This window comes from Salvia splendens, chromosome 9 (assembly GCF_004379255.2).
Source record: "Salvia splendens isolate huo1 chromosome 9, SspV2, whole genome shotgun sequence".
Lineage (NCBI taxonomy): Eukaryota > Viridiplantae > Streptophyta > Magnoliopsida > Lamiales > Lamiaceae > Salvia > Salvia splendens.
Window position 1 is genome coordinate 2,793,384 of NC_056040.1, and position 25,086 is coordinate 2,818,469.

At 38.1% G+C, this 25,086-nt stretch overlaps 4 protein-coding genes across 7 annotated transcripts; 2 read left to right on the plus strand and 2 right to left on the minus strand.

Moving 5' to 3' along the window:
* The first annotated feature begins 442 nt into the window (after positions 1-442).
* LOC121748101 lies at positions 443-1,483 on the plus strand. The gene has a single exon (XM_042142315.1). The coding sequence runs from the start codon at positions 443-445 to the stop codon at positions 1,481-1,483; it is 1,041 nt and encodes a 346-aa protein (XP_041998249.1).
* Positions 1,484-2,438: 955 nt separating this feature from the next.
* Positions 2,439-14,194, minus strand: LOC121747828 (ubiquitin C-terminal hydrolase 12-like). Of its 3 annotated transcripts, none has more exons than XM_042141961.1 (32): positions 14,026-14,194; positions 13,569-13,653; positions 13,184-13,337; positions 12,833-12,990; positions 12,054-12,319; positions 11,728-11,946; positions 11,524-11,632; positions 11,340-11,455; positions 10,224-10,322; positions 9,677-9,786; positions 9,496-9,570; positions 9,115-9,193; positions 8,892-9,038; positions 8,724-8,804; positions 8,523-8,642; positions 7,586-7,708; positions 6,706-6,783; positions 6,500-6,588; positions 6,299-6,407; positions 6,099-6,167; positions 5,898-6,008; positions 5,412-5,467; positions 5,135-5,312; positions 4,921-5,022; positions 4,765-4,836; positions 4,433-4,498; positions 4,023-4,088; positions 3,637-3,723; positions 3,436-3,552; positions 3,255-3,329; positions 3,050-3,136; positions 2,439-2,895 (listed from the first exon to the last, which is right to left on the minus strand). In XM_042141961.1, the coding sequence occupies exons 1-32, from the start codon at positions 14,053-14,055 to the stop codon at positions 2,854-2,856; spliced, it is 3,375 nt and encodes a 1,124-aa protein (XP_041997895.1). In that variant the 5' UTR covers positions 14,056-14,194; the 3' UTR covers positions 2,439-2,853. The 3 variants fall into 3 exon arrangements, with proteins under 3 accessions (XP_041997895.1, XP_041997894.1, XP_041997893.1); XM_042141960.1 differs by having other exon boundaries at positions 13,569-13,656; XM_042141959.1 differs by having other exon boundaries at positions 5,132-5,312; positions 13,569-13,656.
* A 3,771-nt stretch (positions 14,195-17,965) lies between these two features.
* LOC121748978 (DNA-binding protein HEXBP-like) lies at positions 17,966-22,217 on the plus strand. The gene is made up of 9 exons (XM_042143575.1): positions 17,966-18,106; positions 18,441-18,483; positions 19,155-19,352; positions 19,905-20,021; positions 20,130-20,276; positions 20,656-20,817; positions 21,124-21,240; positions 21,322-21,435; positions 21,628-22,217. The coding sequence occupies exons 2-9, from the start codon at positions 18,460-18,462 to the stop codon at positions 21,766-21,768; spliced, it is 1,020 nt and encodes a 339-aa protein (XP_041999509.1). The 5' UTR covers positions 17,966-18,106; positions 18,441-18,459; the 3' UTR covers positions 21,769-22,217.
* On the minus strand, positions 22,146-24,797 carry LOC121748980 (EEF1A lysine methyltransferase 1-like). 2 transcript variants are annotated; one of them, XM_042143577.1, is made up of 4 exons: positions 24,377-24,797; positions 23,637-23,855; positions 22,866-22,947; positions 22,146-22,597 (listed from the first exon to the last, which is right to left on the minus strand). In XM_042143577.1, exons 1-4 carry the CDS (start codon positions 24,734-24,736, stop codon positions 22,446-22,448), a joined length of 813 nt encoding a protein of 270 aa, XP_041999511.1. In that variant the 5' UTR covers positions 24,737-24,797; the 3' UTR covers positions 22,146-22,445. The 2 variants fall into 2 exon arrangements, with proteins under 2 accessions (XP_041999511.1, XP_041999513.1); XM_042143579.1 differs by having other exon boundaries at positions 23,637-23,795; positions 24,377-24,794.
* Between the last annotated feature and the right edge of the window lie 289 nt (positions 24,798-25,086).

Genomic DNA, 25,086 nt, shown 5'->3' on the forward strand with positions numbered 1-25,086 from the left:
GTGGCGCAGCCGCTTCACGAACCTCTGCCACTGGCACACCCATCTCCTCCAATCCTCGCCGTCGCGCACCGTCCACATCCACGTCATCAACAACGTCATCACCGCCAATCCCGCCAACGTCGAGTACATCCTCCAAACCAGGTTCCACAACGAAAACGACCTATCGAGTTTTATTTATTAAAAAAAAGACAAATTAAAATACATTAGATCATCAATAAAATAATCGGTTTATCTAGTGTGAAAAAATAAAGAAGGAAACTTACCATATCTTATCCCAAAAATTAAAAAAGGGATATAACACAATTTCTTTCCTAATTCGATTCTGTTTCCAAAAGGAAATACTTAAGTTTTTCTTCTATATATATACTTGCATCTTCGTCCAACTCTCTCATTCAAACTTCGATCAAATTCTGTGCCAAATCAACTCTCTTGAATCAAATCAATGGCTTCTTCTTCATCATCTTCCCCATTCCTCATGCATCCCGTTGCCGACGAAAACACCAAAGAAATCCAACACCTCTCCTTCTACAACCTCAAAAACAACAAACCCTACAACCTCAAACTCCCACCATGCCTCAAAAACACACAATTCCAATGCATTGGCTCATCCAAAGGCTGGCTCGCTTTCTTGAACCAAACCCTAAAAAACCCTTTCCTCTTCAACCCATCCTCCCAAGCCTTAATCCACCTCCCCCAAAACCACCACCAAATCACCAAACTCATTCTCTCCCAAGACCCCTCCCTCCGCCCCCACACCTACGCCGCCGTCGCAATCCAAACCCCCCTCATCTCCGGCAAGCTCTCCTTCTCCCGCAACCGCGACGCCACGTGGCATGACCTCTCCAACCCTAGCGAAACCTACTACGACGCCGTATGTTGCGATGCAACAAACACCCTCTTCGCCCTAGCCCCCCGTTTGCAAGTCGAGTCGTGGAACTTGAACGATGATTCTCCTACGAAGACGACGGTAATTAGGGCTTCTTTCCCGAGATCACTGTGCCTCGCGAAGGAGGCCTTCCCGCGTGATCTCTACTCGTCTCAATTGTACCTCGCCCTCGCCTCCGGAGGCGGTATAGTCACGGCGGTGAGGTACGTCGGGGATTATGTGAGGTACGACGGGGAGGCGGTGTGCGAGGGGGACACGCTGACGGACTACATGGCGGCGCCGCTGGTGTGTCCGTACAGGACGATGGGGTTTCGCGTGCTTAGGGCTGACGTCAGCGGAGGGGATTGGGGTGACGTGGAGGGTTTGGGGGATTATGCGATGTTTGTGGGCGGGAATGAGACGGCGGTGGGATTGAGAAAGAATGCGATTTATTTCACGGATGATTATTGGGAGAGGATTGATGAGGATTATAGCTATGGAGGCCATGATTTTGGGGTTTTCTGCATGAAGGATTCGAGGTTTGAACATGTTCTTCATTTAGAGATGGACAAGATCAATCCGCCGCCGTTTTGGATCACTCTCCCTTCTTCCACATGATAAATATCATAATCCATCGTTAGTATATATATTTGTTTGGTTAATTTTGTTCATTGAATGAAAAATATGTCAGGTTGTCGTTGATTAGTTCTAATTTGTAATTAGTGAGAATGTTATAAGAATTTGTGATTATATCGGTTGTTAGTTATTGGTTTAAGTGTATGTGTTGATTTTTATAAGTAGTTATGTAATTTTTTATGCTTCGACTTTTAAATGCAAATTTTTATTTGGATTTGATAACTTTAACTGAGATAAATAATATACGTATTATAAAATGTGGAATTCATGGCGTGGCAAATAAACTGATGGGAAGCATGCATGTGTCTTTGACAAATATTGAATTATTAGTTATTAAAACAACGACATATTTATCTAGAAATGGTTAAAATTATAGAGATTATTAGTACAAGTTAATTGGTGACGTATAACTCATATTCCGAACAATAACCTTTTTTAATATTGTAAGAGTGTTTAGATAAAGCAATATACATTCAAAATGTCACTAAACGCTTGTTGAAGCTATACGATAATGAATGCTACTCACATTACTAAACAAACAAATCTTACTAATTAAATGAAGCCCTTGCTTTATAAAAGGCCTTGTGTTTCGAAGCATAGCGTACGTTTTTGCACTGACAAAGAGATCAGAGGAAGCTGATCGATACGTAAGATGCATGGACTTACAGTGCTGTGTACCCACCACTGCTGCTCTACTAGGCATTGCTCGTCGTTAGGCTCTTCTCATTCGATCAGGTCGGGATCCTAGACGAACCGTCGCTCTTTTTTTTTAGATGTATGTGTGACAGAGCATTTGATATTACTTTCCAAAGGAAAAAACTATCTACATTAAAAGCAATATGATTCTCTTTTTTACAGATGAAGACTCTACCTTGTACAGAAACAAGATACAGCCAATAGTGAAGGGGGTAGTATATATAGGGTGTTCAAATCAAAATCAAAATCAATATAAGATGCATTAAACAAATGTAAGGCCTAACTATACCCACTTTACAACCCAATCTAGAAAAAATCTCTTGTTAAATTACACATAATGACAAGGTAAAATTTTCCAACTGCTACTTCAAAACCAGAAAATTTGGGGAAGATGAGAAGTCCAAGAACTACCAACCACGAAAAAAAACATACATATAGCAGTGGAGGCTCCGCTTCCCATCTGAGTAACGAAGAGAAGGTCGTAGTAATCATAATTATAGTAACCAAAAAGACCACCAGATCCCTTGGTGAAGCCACGGGAGGGGAAAACCCTCAACGTGCTTTGTCCACCTTTCTACATCATCCATGCTTGAAGATTTTAGAACTTGTCGTTGTGGCATCAAAGTCGTGCAATCTAAGTTTAGCAGGAATAGGACTTAATTGTATATTTTTACTGGCTTCTCGAATGTGTGGCGATTCTGCAATGATTTCAAAGGCCAAAAAGAAACAATATATTATGAACCATCATGAATTGTAGTTACACTTGATGCTGCCTTGAAAATTTAGCAATATTATCAGATAAGTGGTAAGCAATAAATGAAGAAAGTAAATAACAATGTACAGAAATATTACCTGGCTCGCATTATAAGACCGTTTGGGGGTCGTGTCTGAGTGCTCTAACCCCAGGTACTGTTCCCAGGCACCATATACATCTCTTCTCTGGAAGATAGAATTGCAAATTCCTCAGTGTACGTACTTAGCATTGAAAATGCTTGAATTGCATGATCGATACCAAAACTTAAACCAAAAAAAGGAAAGATTTGAAAGGTAGAAAGACCTGGAAACGGGTCGACACAATGTCTGAGTCCTCTAGATACTCTGGACGTCCCAATGACAAAAAGGCAAACTTCCACTGAATATTTAAGAAGGTACACGAAACAGTTAGAAAACTCCCGGTCTCCTGGTATAACCAAACCTTAGCAAAGTGAACAAATTGGTTCAACAGCAAATGGCAGTACCTTAGAAAACTCCTCATCTGGGACCTGCAATTTCTTTTGAATTCGTGCTTTGACCTCTGCTAATGTCTCTCCTTCGTGAATGACCAAAAAGAAAGGTTCCCCGAAATTCTGAACTTGCTGTTTGACCACACAAAAAAAAGAGTTAAGAAATATAAATGTTTATTCTATAATGCATATTAGAATCCTGTACATATATTGTACCACTTGATTCTGCGCAGTCTCCTTTGTGAAATGGTAAACATGAATCAGGCGATCATGTTGCCCCAAGTTCTTTTCTTCTTCCGGAATCTAACATAGAGCAAGAAAACAGGCTTTATAAGATGAACAAACATAAAGCATAGTAAGATAATACAAACCAACCAAAACCGTATATATGTAATGTATGATCTTATAACTCAGAATCGATTACCACTTTCCACCAAATACGTTTAAAAAATACTTTATATTTTTTACATCTTGGACTGTTGTCACAGCACGTCTGGCATTCGTTGATGTGTATCATTTGATACAGCAGGCAATGGTTCAACTATATATGAGTATAAACAAATATAGCAGTGTCAACAACAAAATATTTTGAGAAAAGATACCTCCTCTGCACGTAACGTCCAGTATTGATCATTTATATTTTCAATCTTCTCATGGGTAGGGAAAATCTGTAAAATGAAGAGAGCAGCATGTGGATTACGAGTCTAGGAAGTAAATGTAGTTTTGCGATCTAAGGACACTGCAAATCATAACTTCTAAAAAGATAGTGAACAGATGTCAATATCATAACAGGTTAGTGTACAGGACGTCAACAAGATCACATTTGACATTTTGTTCCAACCGAAATTATCACAAGATAATGAAAAACAAAATCCTCCTCAATCAGAAATGTCCAATCCATAGTATGAAAACAAAGTAAATTCCAAAGAGGCATTTACAAACATCAAAAGATCAGAATGTCACAGCAGTTCTGTTCAGGAAAAAAAAAGAATGTCACAATAGAGAACATTACCTTGTAAATCTTGTGATAGAAAACTTCAAGCAGTCTAAGTTCAGCATTTGGCTGAGACAACTCTACCTATCATTAGATGAAAAGGATGTCAGACATCATCAATGCTCATGATATACTCTCACTTCCTCGTAGTCAACACCAAGGAAACTTGCTTTAAAATGTTAAAAAGAAAACACTCCAGATAGCAGTGAAGGTATTAATGATGAATCAGTTTCATGACCTGTTAAATTAAATGTTTACCCTTACTTCTCTTACATCATGGGGCATTCATTGAACACAAAGCAGCTCCATGTTTACATAATTGAGTACAACTTGCGGAGAACCAAGCTTACCTTTGTTTTAATTTCATTAAGGACATCTCCGACAGTGCTAGGTTTAGGCAACCTAATATTAAGGATTGTAGCCTGATAAAAAAACATAAGAAACATGTCAATGATTTATAGGAATCAGATTAATAGAAATTTTCAAGGGTAGGGCAGTTTTAGTACCTCATCTTTTGTTGCATGATGGAACGCAACCTTTAAAGTTTTCAGGCACTGCAACTCTGGAAGAGGGATGTCCAGGACTTCATAATAGAGTATATCCGAAATCTATCACAACCCAGTAAATTATCTGTGATCAGTAATAGTATTGCACAACACAGAAGAATGCTTGCATACTCTATGCTCACAATTAGCCCATGAATGAGCAAAATAGAACCACCTGATTGTAGTGGACAAGCATGTCTATCAAATGATCAACTGATCGATATTTGATAGGATTGGGCTTTGGTTGCTGGGAGTAGCAATTGTGAGGAGTAAGCCGGATTTTAGATGGATCATCCAAGCTAAGGTGCTGGGCTACTCGTTCCACAACATCATCATAAGTGTGATTCTTTGCCCTGTACGTTAAGTCAAAAATGGTTACACACTTATCTCATAAAGGGTTCTGACTAATTCGAATGAAACAGAGTCGATAAGTGATATCAGATAGTACTCACAACTCCAAACAAAATTCATCTTCCTTGGGCCTCTCCAAAGCTCGAAAATGGACAATCTGCCAGAGTTGAACCACACATTGAGTTCCGGAGGTAAAAGGAAAAAGTCAAAGGGTGCAAATACTAGTTACACACATACTTCCAGGACTAGCTTTTCACACATGTACATCAGTTTCCGTCAAAAGTCCCATAGAATATTAAGAAAACATACCAAGTTGGTACAACCAACCCCTCAACAATGAAATGAGGTGGAGTTGAGAGTTGACATAAAATTATGGTAAAATGAATTTTGCCTAGAAGCAGTTGAAAAGAGAATGGCAGGGAGTGAATGGAAAAAACACAAAGTGATGATTGACAGTAAATGCTCAGAGCATTTTTTGGCAGCATTTAAAGATGGAAAGCTTGAGTAACAGCACATTTCATGAATTAATTCTTAAGACAAAATCCCACAACTCAGAAGAGGGACAGGGGAGGGGGAGTAATGTCAACCTGGCGATTTTTCACATATTCCAGATATGAAGGAACATCAGGAAACCGAACTTGCTCGTCAGCTTCAGGGGGTGGCCATTTCTGGAAGCAGATAATGTCCCCGTCTTCTATCTGTGTGTGTGTGAGAGATTGACAAAGAGAGTTAGCATATGGTACACAAAGAGACACATACAATTTTATAGTAAATAAAATAGAAAATACCTGGCTGAACCGAAATGAAGCTCGTTTATCAAGGCGTTCACACATAACAGATGGCTCAAATTTGATTTCCTGTAGACATTGGAAATAATGTTCCGTGAATTATAAATCAAGAAAAATAATACATGTTTGTCTTATGTGTAACATCCTATTGTCCAACAGAACAATCCAAATGTGAACTATTGTATAGTGACACGACATACCTCAAAGAGTTCAATTTCTTGATCAGAAGCAAACCCAGCTAACTCATTCAACTTCATTAGGATCTCAAGAGGCTTGCCAGTACTTTTTACAAAAAGCCTGCCAACATATCTGGAAAAAGAATGATCCAATGATGATCATATTAGCAGGCAGATTCTTAGAAGTTAAAATGATGCACTACGTTTTTGTTGAGTGTGTTGTACCGGAGCTCTTCTTTATGGGGATCGTAGAGTTTAAAGAATAGCAGTATGTCTTCCTTAATCTTTTCTGGGGGAGGAACCAGTTGTAAATCCTATAATTTGGAAACAGTCAACGCACATTGAATAGGAGAAATGAAATACCTACAATATATCAATACACATGTAAGTAGTAGTAGTATATATTATTTCTTTATTGGCAAAAGATATACCGGTCCACGCTCCACTTCCAAGAACAACTTCAATTCTGCATTATGGGCTTTATTTGATACTTCCCGCAGTGTTCCTACCTGCACAACATAAGCATGAGAAAGAAAATACACAAAATAACTAAGGAAAAATTGGATGCCACTTTTAAGCATTCTGAGTCACAGGAATCGAAGAAGCATCAATCAAATAAATAAGATTTAGCAAAGCTAAAACCAACTGGGAAAGAAAGTTACTGCATACAGAAAGCCTAAGACGATAGTTGGAAACGAATCATCATCAATCATATACACAAAACAGGAAGTAAATATAGTACAGAATCACTCGATGTCTTAGATTAAATTGGGAACCTTTTCTCTTTCATAAAAAAAGGACTGTTATTCTTAACAAGAACACCTTCTAATCACGATAGTTGGAAACGAAGTATCACCAATCATACACAAACAGGAAGTAAACCTGTACAAAACCATTTGATGTCTCATTGATTAAATAGGAAACATTTTCTTTTTGCAAAAAAAGGACCACTGATTCTTAACAAATACATCTTCTAATGTCAGAAAACAGTTAAATTATCTCCTCCATCCCCATTCCTCTACAACCCACCAAACGCACAAAAAAGAAACAAACAAGAATTAATATAGAGAAGCCAAATAAAACGCTCAATGCCTCAAGAATTATAATTGACATAAGGCTTGCCAACGGCATCATAAAGAAAAAAAAAAAGATGTAGATATAAGCAGGCCACCCATCTAAAAGTAGGTAGTGCATAACTTTTGTGACCTTTTAGTTTTCATAAATGCTATCAACAAGTGCCCCAAGCACCATCAAAATGGGAACTACCCATGTAAATATAATACAGATAAGTAACATAGCTAACATAATTACCGTTTGAGCTTCCTCCTGGGGTGTCAATGGTCTGTTTGGGCGGTAAGTATGGTTTTGTCTTTTTGCCCATATCCAAAAGCGCTGAAATTGAACAGGTATACCAAGTTCTTTGGCGACCTCCTCCTTCAAAAATAAGCATAGACATAAGTGAGGCCTGTACTTTCACATGAAACATGAAAAATGCTTCATCATGTTGAGATGAATCAAAAGGAAAAGGAAAGAAATATGCACATGCACAGAGACAGAAAGGGAGAAATCCGTGTTGCAGTAAATAACCAAATGTGACGGAAAGAGTAATAACAACCAGGAATACCGATTTACCACCAGCTCTGCGCAAACTCTTGACAAATTGAAGCATCAAGCCAGGATTTTTGGAAAAATAAATATTTTTAATTCTAAGCATTATTAAGGTTTGCACTTGCATTCCTTAGAACGGGTTGGCATTATTACTATTATTATTATTATTATTAATTTCATGCATGACTCATCGATAAATTTCTATGTGGATTGTTGTAGTGTAGCATTTAACGTATTTACTTAGAAAAGTTGAAGATGAAGCATACTATTTCCAAATGCATTCCATCTTGCAACCTATCTTCAACTAAGTCCTATCCTAGGTAAGTTAAAATTACCACCTTTCTCTCCAAACGATCTTACCTGCCAATCTGCCATCACCAAATTTAGATCCAAAAGTAACAAATGATCCCACTTTGTGCATAATTACATCATTTATCAGTATCACTGTTGGTTTACTGAAATACCAATAGAATCATTACGACTGACAAGACCATCAAGGAACTATAATTGAACTGTTTAACTTCATCCAGTAATACCATTAACAAGCATAGGAATTATCACAGAATAATATTTTTCATCACACAACAAGCTACATTTAGGGAATAAATATTTCCCTAATTTCAACCAAAAGAGAAAGTACCTTGAAAAGGTTAAAAGGCATCTGTTTCTGGATGCGGAAATTACGGACTTTATCATGATCAACAAGGTCAAAATAGATATCCTTTCCAATCTGTTCCCTCAGGTCCTCATCTCGAGCAACCTGCATTGGAAATGCTTCAGCAATCCATTTCAAGAATAAGAAAGTAAAGTCTACATGAGAATGCCTGTTGAGAAAAATAACCTTTATAATAGTGTAAAGGTGAGCCTGTGCTTTGTATCTTCTCTTATCTTCCTTTTCTTCTTGTTCCTTTTTCAGTCTTATCTGGTTTAAGTAGGGCATGTCAAGTTTCAGGTAAGAGCATGAAAAAATTACCTTAAGAAATGGAATATGTACAAAACTAAATATTACCCTAAGATGCTCAGCAATGTCCTTCTCATCCACATCACAGATTATTTTGTCCTTGTCACTCACTCGTATATACACAAGCATGTACGCATTCGAGTATTTGGTGAATTTGAAAGGAGTGTTATTGTAACCAGGATTTGTCTGTGGTAACTGTAACGTAAATGAACATAAGCACTACTACCATAGAGAGTTTGAGAGGATAAATATCAAAAGGCAGACATATCACCTCCTCCTCGCCACCATACTGCTCTTCTAGTGCCCTTTTCACATCTTCTTTGGTGACCCTCTCGTCATCAAATTTATACCTGAAAAAAGAGCCATTACACTCATTTTAGTTGGCAAGAGTGAAAAGTAAACCATCAGGAAGCAGCACAAAAGTACATATGCAATATATAATGGCAGGATTAGACTGAGCATAAGACAAGACCAAGTAAACTCATCCAATGTAACAAATAATTGCATGTCTTAGTGCAGTATGATCATCACGATGGAACTGGTAAGCTCCAAACCATTCAGTATCCATGCATATCTATTATCTAAGTGTAAATATATTTAGGGAAGAACAAGAGAAAGGGATAATAGATTCTTCAAAAGTACTGAGACCTACCATTGATCAGTGAGAGTTGGCCTGATGAAGGCATAATAGTGTCCACCATGCACCCCACCACTATGAACTAAGACACTGTTGACATGAAACAAGCAAGACAAGTATCCTCTATCAGCTTCAGGTCAAAAGTATAACAGAAGAACATGTGAGGATAGACAAAAATATAAAGGGGTCCAATCACCTATGAAGCGTGTAAAGATTCCGTACACTCCTATCAGCATCGGGTGATAAATATTTGCCATTATCTCTATCAAGATCAAGCTCTAATGGAAATTCATAGCGGTCATTTATCTGCATCAGTGACAAATTACAATTGATTCAAAACCTATTTCTTGCTTAAAGATCATCAGACATAAACCATTGAAGCACTGAAATGAAAGTTGTATTAGGAAAAAATATTGATTATGCATACACTAGTTAAGGAAAACAAGCTGGAAAGGTCAAATTGTTATTTTTTCTCGTCTACATTGAGGAGCTGTGGCAAAAATGAGCCACCAGCATAAGGGATCAAACTGAGGCCAGAATAAATTTACACGATAACTGATTGGGACAGTTTGTAACAGTTGAACAAATTCAGTACCATCATCTCAGTATAAGCACAATTTCGATATCATGAAAGAGATTTGAAGCAAGAACAATTATATTTAGCAAAAGAAAATTGGATCTTGTGGAAGCACTCGTGAAAATCCACTCTTAAGATGAAGAAGTTTATGGTGTAAGCCACTAACCTTCACCATTGTATCTCTCATAAAATCATACTCGAATCGCTTTAACTGAAGCTGTAGAACTGGTGGAAAGTCAATGAACAAGACACCCTTCTTGGCATCCTAATATTCAAAAAAGATTTTAATTAATACATAGAGAAAAGCTTGTGTAGAAGAAACATCGCATCAATTATCATAAGGAATACGGATAAAAGCATACAGAAACTGTAAATCCTAAATAAAGCTAATTTAATTTTCATATACTTGTGATTGGTCAATCCCTGCTGCATCTAATGAAAAAGAATGCATCTGTCATGACTACCAGATTAACGATGCCATCAGAAATGACATTCAAACAGAATAATGAAAGTCTTCCTCTAATGAAAAAAAAAATTTTGTTCCCCGCAATCTTGTTGCTAACAAGATTTCCTTCCAATGATGACCTGTTCCTTGGACTGCAGTGTGTAGCCATCACAACGAGTCCACAAATTACTTTACTTGTCAAAGTCAAGTACAGATGGATTGCTTTATCAATGCAAAAAACAACAAGCACCTCCCATAATGTCAAAACATTTTTATCTGTTTTTTTTTATACATTTTTATCTGTTGAACGCTATAATCTTGCTTGATAGCCATGCCATATCTCTAAATAAAACGATCCATATGTAGTATATCCTGAAAGATCTGTCATGGCAGACGACTTCAGAGCTTTACAAACCAAGAGGTCTAGTCTACTGTTATAAATATGTTGTTGAGATTCATTAACAATCTCTCAATCAAAATTCACTTATCCCGACCCATAAATTACATGACTATTATAACATCATACATTGGAGGCACCAGAGTCACATTGACATTGACTCTGGTGCATGACTAATCACAAGAAGAAGCCCAGAGTTCCATAGATGTATGAATATTTCAAAAGCTTTTTACATTTATAGACTGTTGAACTATTCTCATTAAATAGCTGACACAAGACAGATAATATTCTTTCAAAAACTTCAATTTATGGAATTTAACTTTCCCAGTCAGGTCTAGATTGTCATGCAGCACAGAGATCTTCTTGCAGTTATCAACCTTCAAAAAACAAAATATAGATATAGATAAACTACATCATTATCTAGTAGAGGAATTACATACCTGCAAACCATGTTCCTCGGCATGGTATTTGTTATCTCCTTCAAGGCATTCTACTTCCACATACTTGTCAAATGAAGCATAAACATCCTTACAACCTTTTACATCAAGTTGAAGGTCTGCAACCACAAGAACTGTTAAGATAAAGTCATTTCTATTAAAGGCCATTCTCAGAACAAAATAATACCATAAAATGACTCTTTTCTTGTTGATTTGAAGTCCACGTTAATACATTCAATATAATTCATATGATGGCCTTCAAATAACTTTTGTATGGTCCCTTCAACAACAGTTCCCTGTCCAGTAAAAGAAAAAAAATGAAGTCCAAAATGACCTTATAAGTACAGAAAAGAATCTTCAAGGAGCTCTGTTATGTTGGAATTTTTAGTACCTTCATCTTGTCTTCAAGCTTCTCACATAAAACTCTGTTAAGTTCTTGAACATCATGTTGCATGAATGAATCATAAGTGTCCCATCCAAATGATTTAGTCAATTCTTTTGTAGCTACACTGGTGTCATTGTATTGGAGCTTATAGAATAAACTCTGTAAAGCCAAAGGGATACTCCCAGTAGGGATATCATTCTCCGTTGTTGGCATATGATACACGGCCTGATATAACATGTTTAAAGTAAGGCTTCTCCATACTTCCCTAATAATGGCCTTGAATAATTAAATATTGGCCATTCAGAACTAGATTAATTGCAAACTTAAATAACCTTTCTGAAATAAGGAATATGGTACAGAGTCTGCAGCAAAGAGTTCATGTAACAAGTTGCACCCTGGTTCTTAAGCCCAACATAACCTGTCTCCTTCTTTGAGTCATATGCCCAGTAGTCAATAACCTTGCGTACAGCAACATCGGCTTCAACTAAACAGGTATCATTCATGAGGTACCCCTTGTTGGGATCATAAAGATCACTGAGAGGCATGAAAGATGTGAAACCCCAGTCACTCTCCCTTTGATTAAACTGGTGTTGCGTGTCTGCAGAGCCCACAAACAAAGGAAGAATAAATCACAACAATCATGATTTAGGTAGCACCGTAGCAAATGCTTTACAAAGTGACAGAATGTGGACAGAACTAATTTTTTTCAACATTTTATAGCCAATGTACTCACTCAAAGTGAAATCAGCAAATTGTCAGGCCAATAATACGATCAACTAAAACGTTTAGAAGAGATTTTCGTAATAAACGTCCTGTACATAGCTGAGAATCTTTTAAACACAATATACAAAAATCAGTATCGTGATTGCCAATTATATACAGAAGGAATGTATCAGGATAACTCTAGATTCTTTGCCTTCTAGTTTATATGCTGGCAGCATCCAATACAGGACCTATACCATGAATCAATGAAGAGATATTTATTTAAAACCTATATTATGATATATATATACAGACACATGAAAATCTCTATTTTGAGTCACAATACATAATTACATATCAAGCTTTAGCTACATAATTGCATCAAAACAGATCTAATTCTTGGGTATACCTTTCTTCACTGTAAGTTTGTTATGCATTTGATTGACTACAGCCAAGCTAAACTGTGCATATCTACTCCACCCATAGGGCAAGGTAGCCGAATCGGCCACATCTAAATACATCGACAAGAAGTCCACATTGTTTCCCTTCGGGAAAATAAGCACGCGCCTGCAGAAGGAAACTCGTGTCAAAAGGCAATCAGGTTGCTTTCCATAATAACAAGGTGGAGCAGCGTCGAAATTTAACAAATAAAGTGCTAAGTAGCTCTAACAGACATAATAAATTTCATTCTTTGGATGCCAGCAACACGTGAACGTAAATGAATCATGAATGAGGCCATATTTGAAATTCAAAAAATTACCATTTATAACCCCCGACAGTGAAGACATCAGAATATAGCTTCTTCATATTCAGTCGAGAAAAGTTCTCAATTGTCCACGTGAAACGTGATGCTTGTGGCTCTTCATTTGCCTGATTCTCCACACTTCCCGCGTTGTCATTGTCAGCCGGTGCCACTAGGAAATTATAAAAAGCTACTAATTTTAGTACACTTGGAGCAAAACAAAGACAGAATCATAAGTTTTGCTTATAAATCATAAAAGATTAAGAATCCAACAATGGCATAGCCATATGTAACCAATACATAAAACTTAAAAGACCAAATCACAGCAGTATTTAGCTTTTATGCATGCTCCGATCTAATAAACAGACATCGACAATTACTATAGTGTAGCAGAGTGAAGCACCTTCCATCGGCTGAGGGCCTTCTACTAAAGGCTGAGGACCTTCAACTAAATCCGAGTGTGGAACCAGCATCTCTTCATCTTCCTGCTGCTAAAGTCCAGAAGCAAAATAGAAATGAGAAAGAAATGAGCTTGATCTTGATCCAGCAAAAATTAGGCTTCATTCCAGAAGTCACAATCTCGAATTCAATCATTCTCACTAAATCAGCACAATTACAATAAATTCAAATTGAACTAGCTTAAACCTCCTTTCTCGCTCACACAAAACCCTAGTCGATCCAACCATTCAGCCCCCACACACCATACAAACGCCTAAACTTGCGGCAAAAGGCATGAATTGGAGAAAATGCAAACAAATTGCTAATATGCATGAACACACACAGCAATAGACCACGGAAATGATTGAAAGCCGAAAATGAGCAATATGGAAAAATAAGAGTGAATAGGATAGTGGAGTTACATCCAACGGCTGAGGAGTCATCATCGTCATGGCTGGAGAGACAGCAGCCGACGGATCGATACTATGCAGGTTGTTAGGGGAGAGGGAGGGGGAGACAGAGGAGAGAGAAAGCGGGAGTTAGAGAGAGAAAGATGTAAGGTCTGAGGGATTTCTGAGTGATGAGTCTCGTCTCGACATTCGATAGGGATAATTTGGGTATTTTTGCAATTGAAGGGGGCAAAGTGGGGATTGGGAAATTAGCCAACAAAATCACGACGTGTAATGAATAACAGTATGAGGGCATTTTGGTCAACTCGGATAGAACTTTGGAATTGTCGACAGTGAGTTTGATGTGATTTTAAGACTTTAATGACTTTAATCTCTTCATCAATTATTGATATTACTGTATAGTAGCACTATGTAAGTTAATACTCCATCATGCATTTAAAATAGCACGAAAATTAATGCACAATTAATAATATTTTAAAAAAAGGAGAATGATAGTTAAATTAATATTAGTGAATAATGAGACTCACATTATTATTTATGTTTAATAATTTATAATGATGGTCCGTAATGATTTAAGTTATAAATAACTTACTAAATATAGGTAATTAGTTGTGGACGACTTTTCATAAATGAGAATGCTCATATTTTTATAGGATGAATGGAAATAGAGAGTGCACATATTTTTATAGGACATGTGTAGTATTAACATAGCATTTGTTCTCTCATAGTAGAGTTAAAAAATATCCAATGAAATTAAGAAAAATTAAAAAATCTAATTTTTGGGTAGAGGCACGTTCATGTGTTCAGACGGGTCGAAACACTAACGGTCATAAACCACAACAAATTGATTCGCACATCTGTTACTCATGGTTTCATCACTTACTTCGTGAATGGAAGCGCATCGACTTTGAAAATATCGGAATCGAGACAATGAATGTTGAGGTAGGTTGGGTTGTCAGTAGACGTTGTTGGGCATATGCGGCTCATTATCATTGAAATTAATTGTCTCTTCTTAATTATCATTAATGTTTTTTTTTATTAAGTTGCAAGTCAATGGTGTAACTATGAGAGCACTAGCAATAAGACCCTAGCCACCACCTAGCAGACGGCGGTTGGCTAGGGCCCTATTGCAACAGTCGAGCCGTGGGGGAAGGGGAGGGGCGCCCGAGAGCACGGGCTAGGCCGAGGGAGCTGGCTCGACGCCTATTGCGCGCCAGCGCCCGGCGAGCCATAATTGTTTAAAATTTTTATTTCTACTCTATATATACAACTCATTGCACTTTTTTTTATATTTGATAAATACCAACAATTAAAATGAATTAAATTGGATGACTTTTGGGAAGGCTGTTGGATGAGCTATGAGAAGGGCTGAACTTTGAGAGAGCTTTGATGATGTAGCGGGAGGAATTTGTGGTTGGGTTGTGGGAAAGGCATTACTATTGCTAATGCTATAATACTAAATCCATGACAAGCAAAGAGCATTGTATTCTCGGGGATAACTATCTAAACTTAATTTTGCAATTTCAATTGTTTATACTATTTAAACTAATGAACTAGGAGGATGATTATTATCTAAAAGAACTAAGACTAAATATTAAAGCAATAAAAAACATAGGAATATAACACTTAATTAATAAGAGAATAATAGGTGTTAGTTCCATCAATTCTTTAGTACATTCAATCATCAATTTAATAGTAGTACTATATTATAACGGCTCAAGTTTCATTAGGGCAATCACTAATACAGTATTTCCTCCGTCCCTACGTAGTTGAGTTGTATTTTTAAGGTTGTCAAACTGTAGCTGAGTCATTATTTTGGCAAAAAGCAACAACATTTCTTATCTCTTATTTTACTTTCTCTTATTTTATTGTCTTTTCATCTCTCTACCTTTTTGCTTTTTTACTTTATTATTCATTTACTTAATTAACTTAACACAATTTTTCTTATATCCCGTGCCGAAAAGAAGCGCCCCTACTACAGAGGGACGAAGGGAGTAGTATAAACTACATCTCGATGTATTTAGATCGTGGGTCAATCACTATAACTAACATTGATGACTTCGACTTAAAATTAAGGTTCAAATAGTTTTTTTCTCATTTTCCCAACATGCCACTCGGTCGAGTATCTGTGAAGATGGTCTCAATCACACTCCAACGCTTAACTTCGTTTGTTGTTGTTGAATATAATACATTTTACTCTTAGAAGATCCACACCATCTATCCTTAGAAATGTCGACGAAGCCCATCACATCACATTCGTCTCTTCCATCGAATAATTCTTTCCGCCTTCCCCTTGATTCGATCTCTGGAGGGGTTGGATTCACCGAACCGGCTAGTTTTGTTATAGTAGTATTAGTAGATACTAAAAGCATGCTCCAAGCTGCTTATTTGAATATTTTCGTTAAGTTGTATTTTTTGTTCTTTATTAAGTCGGACTACATAGTTCAAGTATTTTCATAAATGGTGATCTCTTATCCGATTATTTGCATGAATAAATTAGTACTTCATAACCCTATATAAGAAAGAAATATCGAATATCTATTGTGAAATACTATAATCAAATCTAAAGTTTTAATATCGGATAAACGAATGGCAATAGTATTAAAAAACACACACATTGATAATGAATTGTATTATAATTAGAGCATCCGCAATGGGCGGACGATGGCACGCCTGATGGCGCGCATCGTCCACGCCATCCATCGTCCGCACCCATTGCGGGTGCCGCCATAGGGCGCGGACGATAGTCACGCCCTATACTTCGGTCGCGGAGGAAAGCGCGGACGATGGCCATCGTCCGCGCCATCGTCCGCCCCATTGCGGTTGTCGTGGACGATGGCACGCGGTTCGTTTTTTTATAAATACCGTTCATTTGTAACATTTCATTTCACGCGATTTCATTTTCGAAACTTACATTTATATAATTACTACGAAATGGATTCAAGCCCCAATAGTCCTACGTTTAGCGCAGGGGGCATTGGCCGGGTACAGAACCTGGCGATTATCGTTCGTTCGACACCAACACCCATTACGATCCCGATTTCAGTACGGAATCGTATGGGTTGTCTGACATGGAGCCGTCTCCGCACCGCCCAACCGCAGCGGCCGATCCCGACCCCGCCGCGACCGCTTCCGCCCCAGCCAGAAAGAAGCGGAACCGGCAGCGGGCGCAGAAGTTGCCGCCTCCCCGGTGATTGCGATGAGTACGCCCCCAGCCGTACGAACTACAACGACGATGAAACTCTCACTTTGGCCCGGTGTTGGGTAGATATATCGGAAGATCCGATATTCGCGAACAACCAGTGACAAATCGCGTACTGGGAACGCATCGCGGACCTCTACATTTCGGTCAAGCCGCCGACCGCGTACAAGCGCAAGCGTGAGCAACTCCGCAAGCACTGGGATCAAGTCAAGAAGCAAGTGAACTTGTACGCGGCGGAGTTCGAGAAGTTCACGCGGTCACAGGTGAGCGGCGAGAGCGCGAGCGACGTGCGTACTAAAGCGATGTTGTCGTACCGGTCGATGTTCGGCGAATTCAAGCACGAGGCCATCTGGGCGCTCTTGAGGGAGAAGCAGAAGTTCCAAGGTGGAATTATGCACACTGGTGCGCCGAAGAGGACGAAGGTCACCGAAGTTGGTGACTACACGAGCAGCGGCAGCGGCAGTCACCCGATTGACCTCAACCGGACGTACATGGATGAAGGGAGTTCCGACACACAAAAAGAGTTTACCCTTTTCACAAATCTATTTTCCCTTTTCACATATCTATTTTGTTTCACAAAAAGATATGCTGCCAAAATGATTATGGAAGTTACCCTTTTCCCTGGATTTACTGACGTCAGATTTTTACCGACGCAAAATTGCGGTCGATGCCACGTTGGCAATTTCACCAGCACTCTCGCGTATTTAAATTCGTCCCAGAGAGGAAAATGGGCGAAAGCGCTCTTTTTATTTCCCTTTCCGGTGAATGATTCCGGCGGTCTAAGAAGGCGGAGCTCATAGCTGCGGTTGTGTTACTCAAATCAAGAATCACATTTGCGGGAGAAAGAGTTTTTTGCTTGCGATGTTTTGGAAGTGCAGCTGCAGATTTTAGGTGACGCCTTCTTAATTCAAATGTGCCATCTAATGTTTCCCCTTTTAGTTAATTTTATGTTGCTCAATTCGTATATAGATTGATTCCTGCAGCATTCTTGTTATTCTCTGTTTTCTTTCAAGAAAAGGGGAAACTTATGTGATTTGTTTATTGCTTTGCAATGATGATTTGCTGTTTCATTATCTGAAATGTGAAGTTGTGGATTTCCACAACACAAGCAAGACATGAAATCCCTCTTACTTGGATTCACATTTACCTGAGATTTGCATGTCTTCTTGTATTGCTTCTTCCCCAATTGAGGACTAAAATCTTGGCTAACATTTGGTTCTTTTAGGGTTAGTGAAGCAACAGAAATGGCATCTGAAGAAGGACACACCGTAAGTCGAATATTTTATTCTCTTATAGAATTTGGTTCATTGTTATGCTATCTTCATAAGTTTGCCATTTGATGCATAATTGTTGTGTTAAAGGACTTAGGAGAATTAGGCAACTTCAGAGTCCAAATCAGTGTAGAAATTTCCCATCCCTCTGATGATTAGATGCCCTGTACTTGAAAAGGGAGTTACGCTTAATTTATGATTCGGACTTCAGATAGATATGATGATTTTGTTTTTTTTGATCTTTATCATACCTTATTGGTTTTCTCTAAATGAAGCGGTGGAGATTAGTACTCAAGCTTGAAGCACTACATGTTAATAAACAAGCTTTGCATAAGACATGTTCTATATTTTTCTTGGTGTGTCTGTGTCAACCTAAATATAGATGACGATGCAGTGCGATATTATGAATCTATGATAGATTAGAAATTCAGTCACTGAGCAGCTGTTTGGCCTAATTAAACAGTAATGCAATAGTTGATCTAGTTATATTCTGCTCTCTTGCATGAGACCGCAGGATTGATCACCTTCTGTTGAAAGGAATGCTTCTACGTATCCTACTGGATCAATTCACCTTGAGGCTCCAGCTTTTTGGAAATTTCAATTAGTTTGAATTTCATGAATTATTTATTTATTTATTTATGTTTTCTGGACTCTTTTTTCCTTTTTAGGATAGCGGCTTGGATAGTGCAGACTTAGCTCATACTACTCAAATTGCAAAGAAGGCTAAAAATGTTGATGCTGCTGATGTGACAAGAGTGGATATTGGGTATGGCTCATTGGCATCATCTTCAAAAGACCCCATCGAAGAGCTTGGGATCCAGGCTTCGGACACAGAAGAAGAAAGGGTTGGAGAGTATGACGCCAATGTGAGTAACAGAATTAATTTGCTCACCTCTCATCAAGTGTCAACGATTCATCTTATGCTATAGATAAAAGCTTTTCACAATGCATCATTGAACCAATTTTTACTAAATATTGTTCACACCGTGCGCATGGCATCTGTGTTGTTGTATATGTTTTCTAGAAGGAATCACTGTAGTCTGTAGGCGATCAATATACTACTCTAATAAAATAGGGCCTGATTCAGAGCTGCCTCTTTACTTCTTTCCATGGGATATTTTCTAGAAATGATGCGCTCTTCTTCATTCTTGCTTGTGTGGCAATAAGCCTATGCATAAAGACAAATGATCTCGAATACCCAATACGTACTTACCTGTTCACTTTCAGTTATCTTATCTCAGCTAATGATCACAGAATACTATCTCGAATATTCTCCTGCTGGCTGTAAACATTGCATTTTACTCTTAAAACAGTGATCATACTTATCTAATTAAGATTTGAGTTATGACTCTTCATAGCTTAGCTTACCCATGGTTTTTCATGTTGATAGACACTTTATTTGAATTCACACATGGCAGATTAATAATGACTACGATATCAATTCAGAAAGAGCAAGTGATGATGTGGTGGCGAGCTTACTCGTGGGTGAGGAATCACAGGCTAGAAGGCAAAATCTGATACTTAAAAAGCTTCTTGTAAGTAGCTGGGATATATTGAAAGGTTAATGCTACCTGATGCACAAGTGTTTGTGAAGGCATGCTAGCTTATTAAACCTAAGTAACTCAATGACTTTATTGATCCAGCGAGCTCCCAGGTATTTCGACTGCCCAGAATCTACTAGGCTAGCCAACGAACTCAGTGAAGATGATAACGAAGGCACAGCGAACAAAGGGCACAAATCATGCTATATTTGTGGTGACATAGACCATTCAGGAAATAATTGCAAAAAGGTCATTTTTTCTCTCTAAAACATGCTCTAGGAGTTCTTACTTTACAGTGATTGGTTTTACCTTTATAGACCTGTTTCCATTACCGAAATTCTTAAATGTTTCAACCAAAATTACTTGTTCAACTATGTCAAGAAATATATTGCTTTACTTCTGCAGCCTTAGACAGTAGAAATGGGGATCCATAGCTAGCTCTGAGATCGATTTTATTATTTGAAAAAACCCATCTCTAGGCACTGAAAATATCAATAACTATACATGACTTACAGCCGTGCGCCTCAACACCCAACGTACATGCTCGTCTAGATGTCCATAATAATGCTAAAAGTTGTTTGCTGGAAGACAGTTCCATGATTCATTTTCCGCCTTCTTGGATTGGCAGGCCAATGCGTGCATCGTTTGCTCTGGAAAGGGCCATCTGATGAAAGATTGCCCAAATAAAAACAGTGAACTGGATAGCACTCCAACTCCATGTTTAAGATGTGGAAATACAGACCACGACATGTTTTCGTGTACCCAAAACTATGACCCTGAAGATCTGAAGGTATGTAACACTGTATTTTCTTATAATTATTCAGTGTTATTATTACAAAAATTAAATAACCACAGATGTTCCCTCATTCTCTGTTTCTGTTAGGCATTCTTGTTAAAGTAACGAAACAATATAGCTTCTGCCTGTTATTTTCTGAATATTCAGTCAACTTTTGCATTCTTTCTTTTAAGAGCGGATGTTGCAACAAAAAAATGCATTTCTTGCAAGTTCGCAACCATCTGATTAACTTTTTTCCTAATGCTAGCAAGCTTCAAATTACGTTTGAAGGTTTAATTGGAATAGTTAAATCTTCAATAGGCTATCGAGTGTTATATTTGCAAGCAGCCTGGTCATCTCTGCTGTCTTGATAACAAAGAGGAGGGGCCAAATAAAGCTTCGTGCTACCGTTGTGGGCAGCCTGGCCATTTTGGTCTGGTATGCCTTATCAACTTGTAAACATATCAATCCTTGCTAATTACCTTCTGACTGCCCAACTTAATGCTTTTGTTTTTCCAGGAATGCACGAAATCGAATATACCTCCCTTTGATTTCCAGCTATTTTGCCGCAAATGCAAAGAGAGGGGTCATTCCTCGACACAGTGCCCCCCAAAACAGCGCCTCCAGAGAAAGGTTTGTTATAAAAGCATTGAGAAGTCACTCTCCCCCTCTTTCTTAATGTGTGTGTGTATATGTATATATGTCTGTGTGTGCATTTGAGAATACTGTTTAATTTTTGTTGGTGTGATATTAACACTCTGACATTGCTTCATGACACACTAAATGTGAGTTATCAGCTAACACAGCATGGACTCTTTTCCACAGGCAAGGTCTGCAAAGAAAATTGAAAGGACGAGGTTATTTTTTGCTCGCAAAAACAGAAGAAAAAAACCCGAGCAAGCACCAGCACCATTGCTGGCAGGCGCAGCCTCGTGTTCTGGCAGTACAGCACATGTCCAGCCATAACAACGCAGCAATCCAAATCACCGGTCTGAACATGTTAGATTCCCAGCAGGTACGAGCTCATGTTGCCTATACGCTAGATTTCACAACTCTTGGAAGCCAAACTTCAGAAACTCTTGTATCAACCTCAGCATCCAACTTTCGACTTCGACCACATACTAATAGTCAGATTCGAAATCCCCCTTCCTTGGGTAGAATGTCGAGCTCATCGGTGTTGTTGGCCTTGTCTCATTTCAAACATCTGCCAATGCGACCGACCACTGGAGAACTGAATATGTTGTTCAAATATTTTCCCTCTTTTCCCTTTTTTCCCTTTTTTCCCTTGGGTAGATTTCGAGTTCTTGTTGTTGTACGGAAAATAGAACTTTTAAACACATCTCTTAACAGAGAGAGAAGAAACTATCATTGTATGCTTTTCACATTGATGTACTCCATAACAGAATTACAGAGTTTTACAAGCTTGCCACTAATATATTTATATAAATGTATTTTACAGTTTATGGTGAGAGATCTGTATCCACACACTTGCGGTCCCAAATAACTTATCGAAAGAAACCTGCAAAATTTTGGACTGAAGAAAAGATATCAAGAAAAATTCTCTCCCAATTATAAATTAAAGCTATAATCTTACAACAACAGTATCAACTACGACATCACAAGTAAGGGGAGGCACAACGGTCCTATATATCGTGTTGCCATCCACCGAGCCTTGCACTGGGATCATAGCTGGTGAAGAGCCTAAACTCGTTACCAAGTTTGCTGGAGTGCTCAGGTCGAAAACCACATGGACGCAAGCCTAAGAGCTCGCCAGCCAACATTGTTTGCACCTCACCTATACAAAAGAGTTGAGGAACATCAAACTCTATCCTCCCACAGTCCCACTTGCATAATGTTAAGATGGCCATTCAATGGCAGAGAAGAAAAATTCCATTCACATGTAAAGAACATCACAGATGGGATTCACCATTGTTTACGAGGACAAGACAAAATCGAAAATCCAAAATCCAAACGCTTAGGACTCGTATTGCGTTTGTGAGGAACATATCCAATTTCCACATCTGAAAAACTTCAACGAAACAAAATGAGAGTCGAAAGATTACCTGTAAGTAATAGTAGCAAACTTTCTCCTGGTTTAGATAGAAACTTAACAGTTTCTGCAATTTTGTCCAAGCACTCCTTGCTCTGTTAATAGAATCATTAGTTATTGAATTACGTAAAAAATTAAGTTTGCTCCAAAAGTCATGGCCAAACTAGTTGAGAAGCCAAATTCAAGTTTGATACTACTAACTGAATTAGATATAACAATGAAAACACATCTCAACAATAGGAAATAAGCAAGTTACACACTAAAACTGAGCAAAATTGCAGAAGACAAGTTTTATCCATCTCCATAATAATTAATGAAGAATCGGTAAAGAGACAAAACATAACATCAGCCAGAGAAAAAGATCATTCACATTACGGCTGGTTTGAAAGATTTGATTCATAGTCGAACGTCCATATGGAATGCTTCATTTCAAACCTATTGTTAAAGTGACTAGATGGGTTTGGAAATAACTCCAACTTGATTAGTTTTAAAATCCTTTCAAACAAATTCCCACATTCCAAACTGACAGATTCCTCAAACCAAACGCATATCAACAATTAGACCCAAGAAAGTTGTTTACCCTGGTTAGTTATTACTACAACTCAATATAGTCTTATTTCAAATAACGCTTTACATGAATCCTACCAAAAAGGAGGATAGCTGATGTCTACAACACAATTAACCATACAAAAACATGTCCAACGATCTTCCAATTCATAAGTGACATTCTCCTAATAATTCAGCCTCAACGCATAAACGAATTCACGAGGAAAATGACATATACCAGGTAAGGAGGATCTGCTACTACAATTGGAAACGAGTGCTTCAACGATGACGGAAGATCCTCTGGTTGGTTATAGTCATAGAAAGTGAAGTCATCCCCATATTGCTCGAACCTTTTGTCGAACTCAAGAAGCTGTGTTGGTACTCCCGGAACAATTTTCTGAAAATCCCCAATGTCGTGCCGGTTACATTGCAGGTAATTGAAAACTGCATAGAAACTCTTGAAAAATCTATAATAATTCACTCTAATCGTACTTTCTCAATACTTTCAAATCATGATATACTCCCATCATTTATGATAGCTATACGAGGAAGGCGTGAATCTAACTACCAAGTGAGACAATCAACAGGAAAGTATATGCAACGAGCTCTTATTTTACGCTGTGCTTAGGAATTAGTAACATCATAAACCCTAGCCATTCCTTCCTTGTGAGAATAGTCATTCCATTCTATAATGATCTCTATTACTTTCAAATAAAGAAGGTGGAAATAAGCACAAAACAAAAAACATTTCGATTCCAAGTGAGACAATCAACATGAAAGCATTTCCGACGAGCTCGTATTGTGCGCTGTGCCATGGAATTAGTACATCATAAACCCTATCCATTTCCTTCCTTGTGTTAATAACAATTCCATTCGATAAGGATCTCTATTGATTTCAAATGAAGAAGGTGAAAATATGCACAGAACAAAAAACATTTCGATTCTAACACACACGGATCAAGCGATAACGGAGGCTACCTTGAGATAGGCGTAAAGAGTAGGGCAAGCAATGCAGACGACGCGAGGGGAAATGAGCGTTTCAGAGAGAGCGGCGACCTCGGCAGCGATGGTTTCGGCAGTTTGGCGGTTGTACCAGAACTGACTGAGATTCCAATTTTCCGTTACCAGCGACACCTCCTCCCCATCTGCGTCTACAGATTCTTCGGCGGCGGCGGCAGCCTGGTTCTGTTCTGCAAGGAACTCCTTGAGCGCTTCCAGAGTGTGAGAGCTCAACATCGGAATATCGTCTTCTTCATCTGCGCTGACGCTATTAACAACTACGGTGTCGTTTAAGGAAGCTTTGGGTTCTTTAACGAGGTTTCCGTCGGTTGACGTCATTTTCGGGCGAAGAGAGACGGTGAGAAGAGTGGAGGCTTTGCGATCTGTAGGTTTTTCTATTTATTGTTGAATTTTATCTAAAATTAATATTCAAGGGCGTAAAATTATTTAACAAATAAATCTATTTAAATACTTTACTGTAAAATTAAATTAATAAATTTTAACCATTTTATACCATATACGGGCATCATCTCATTTAATACACATTGTGCGTTATTTATTTTGCTTTATGCATTTAATTGGATTCTAATACATAAATTATGATTAGATTTACAATTTTTATAATAATTAAAGCTTGATTTATTCATTTTCACTATAATTTCAATCGAGCTTTGTATTTTATAAAAATT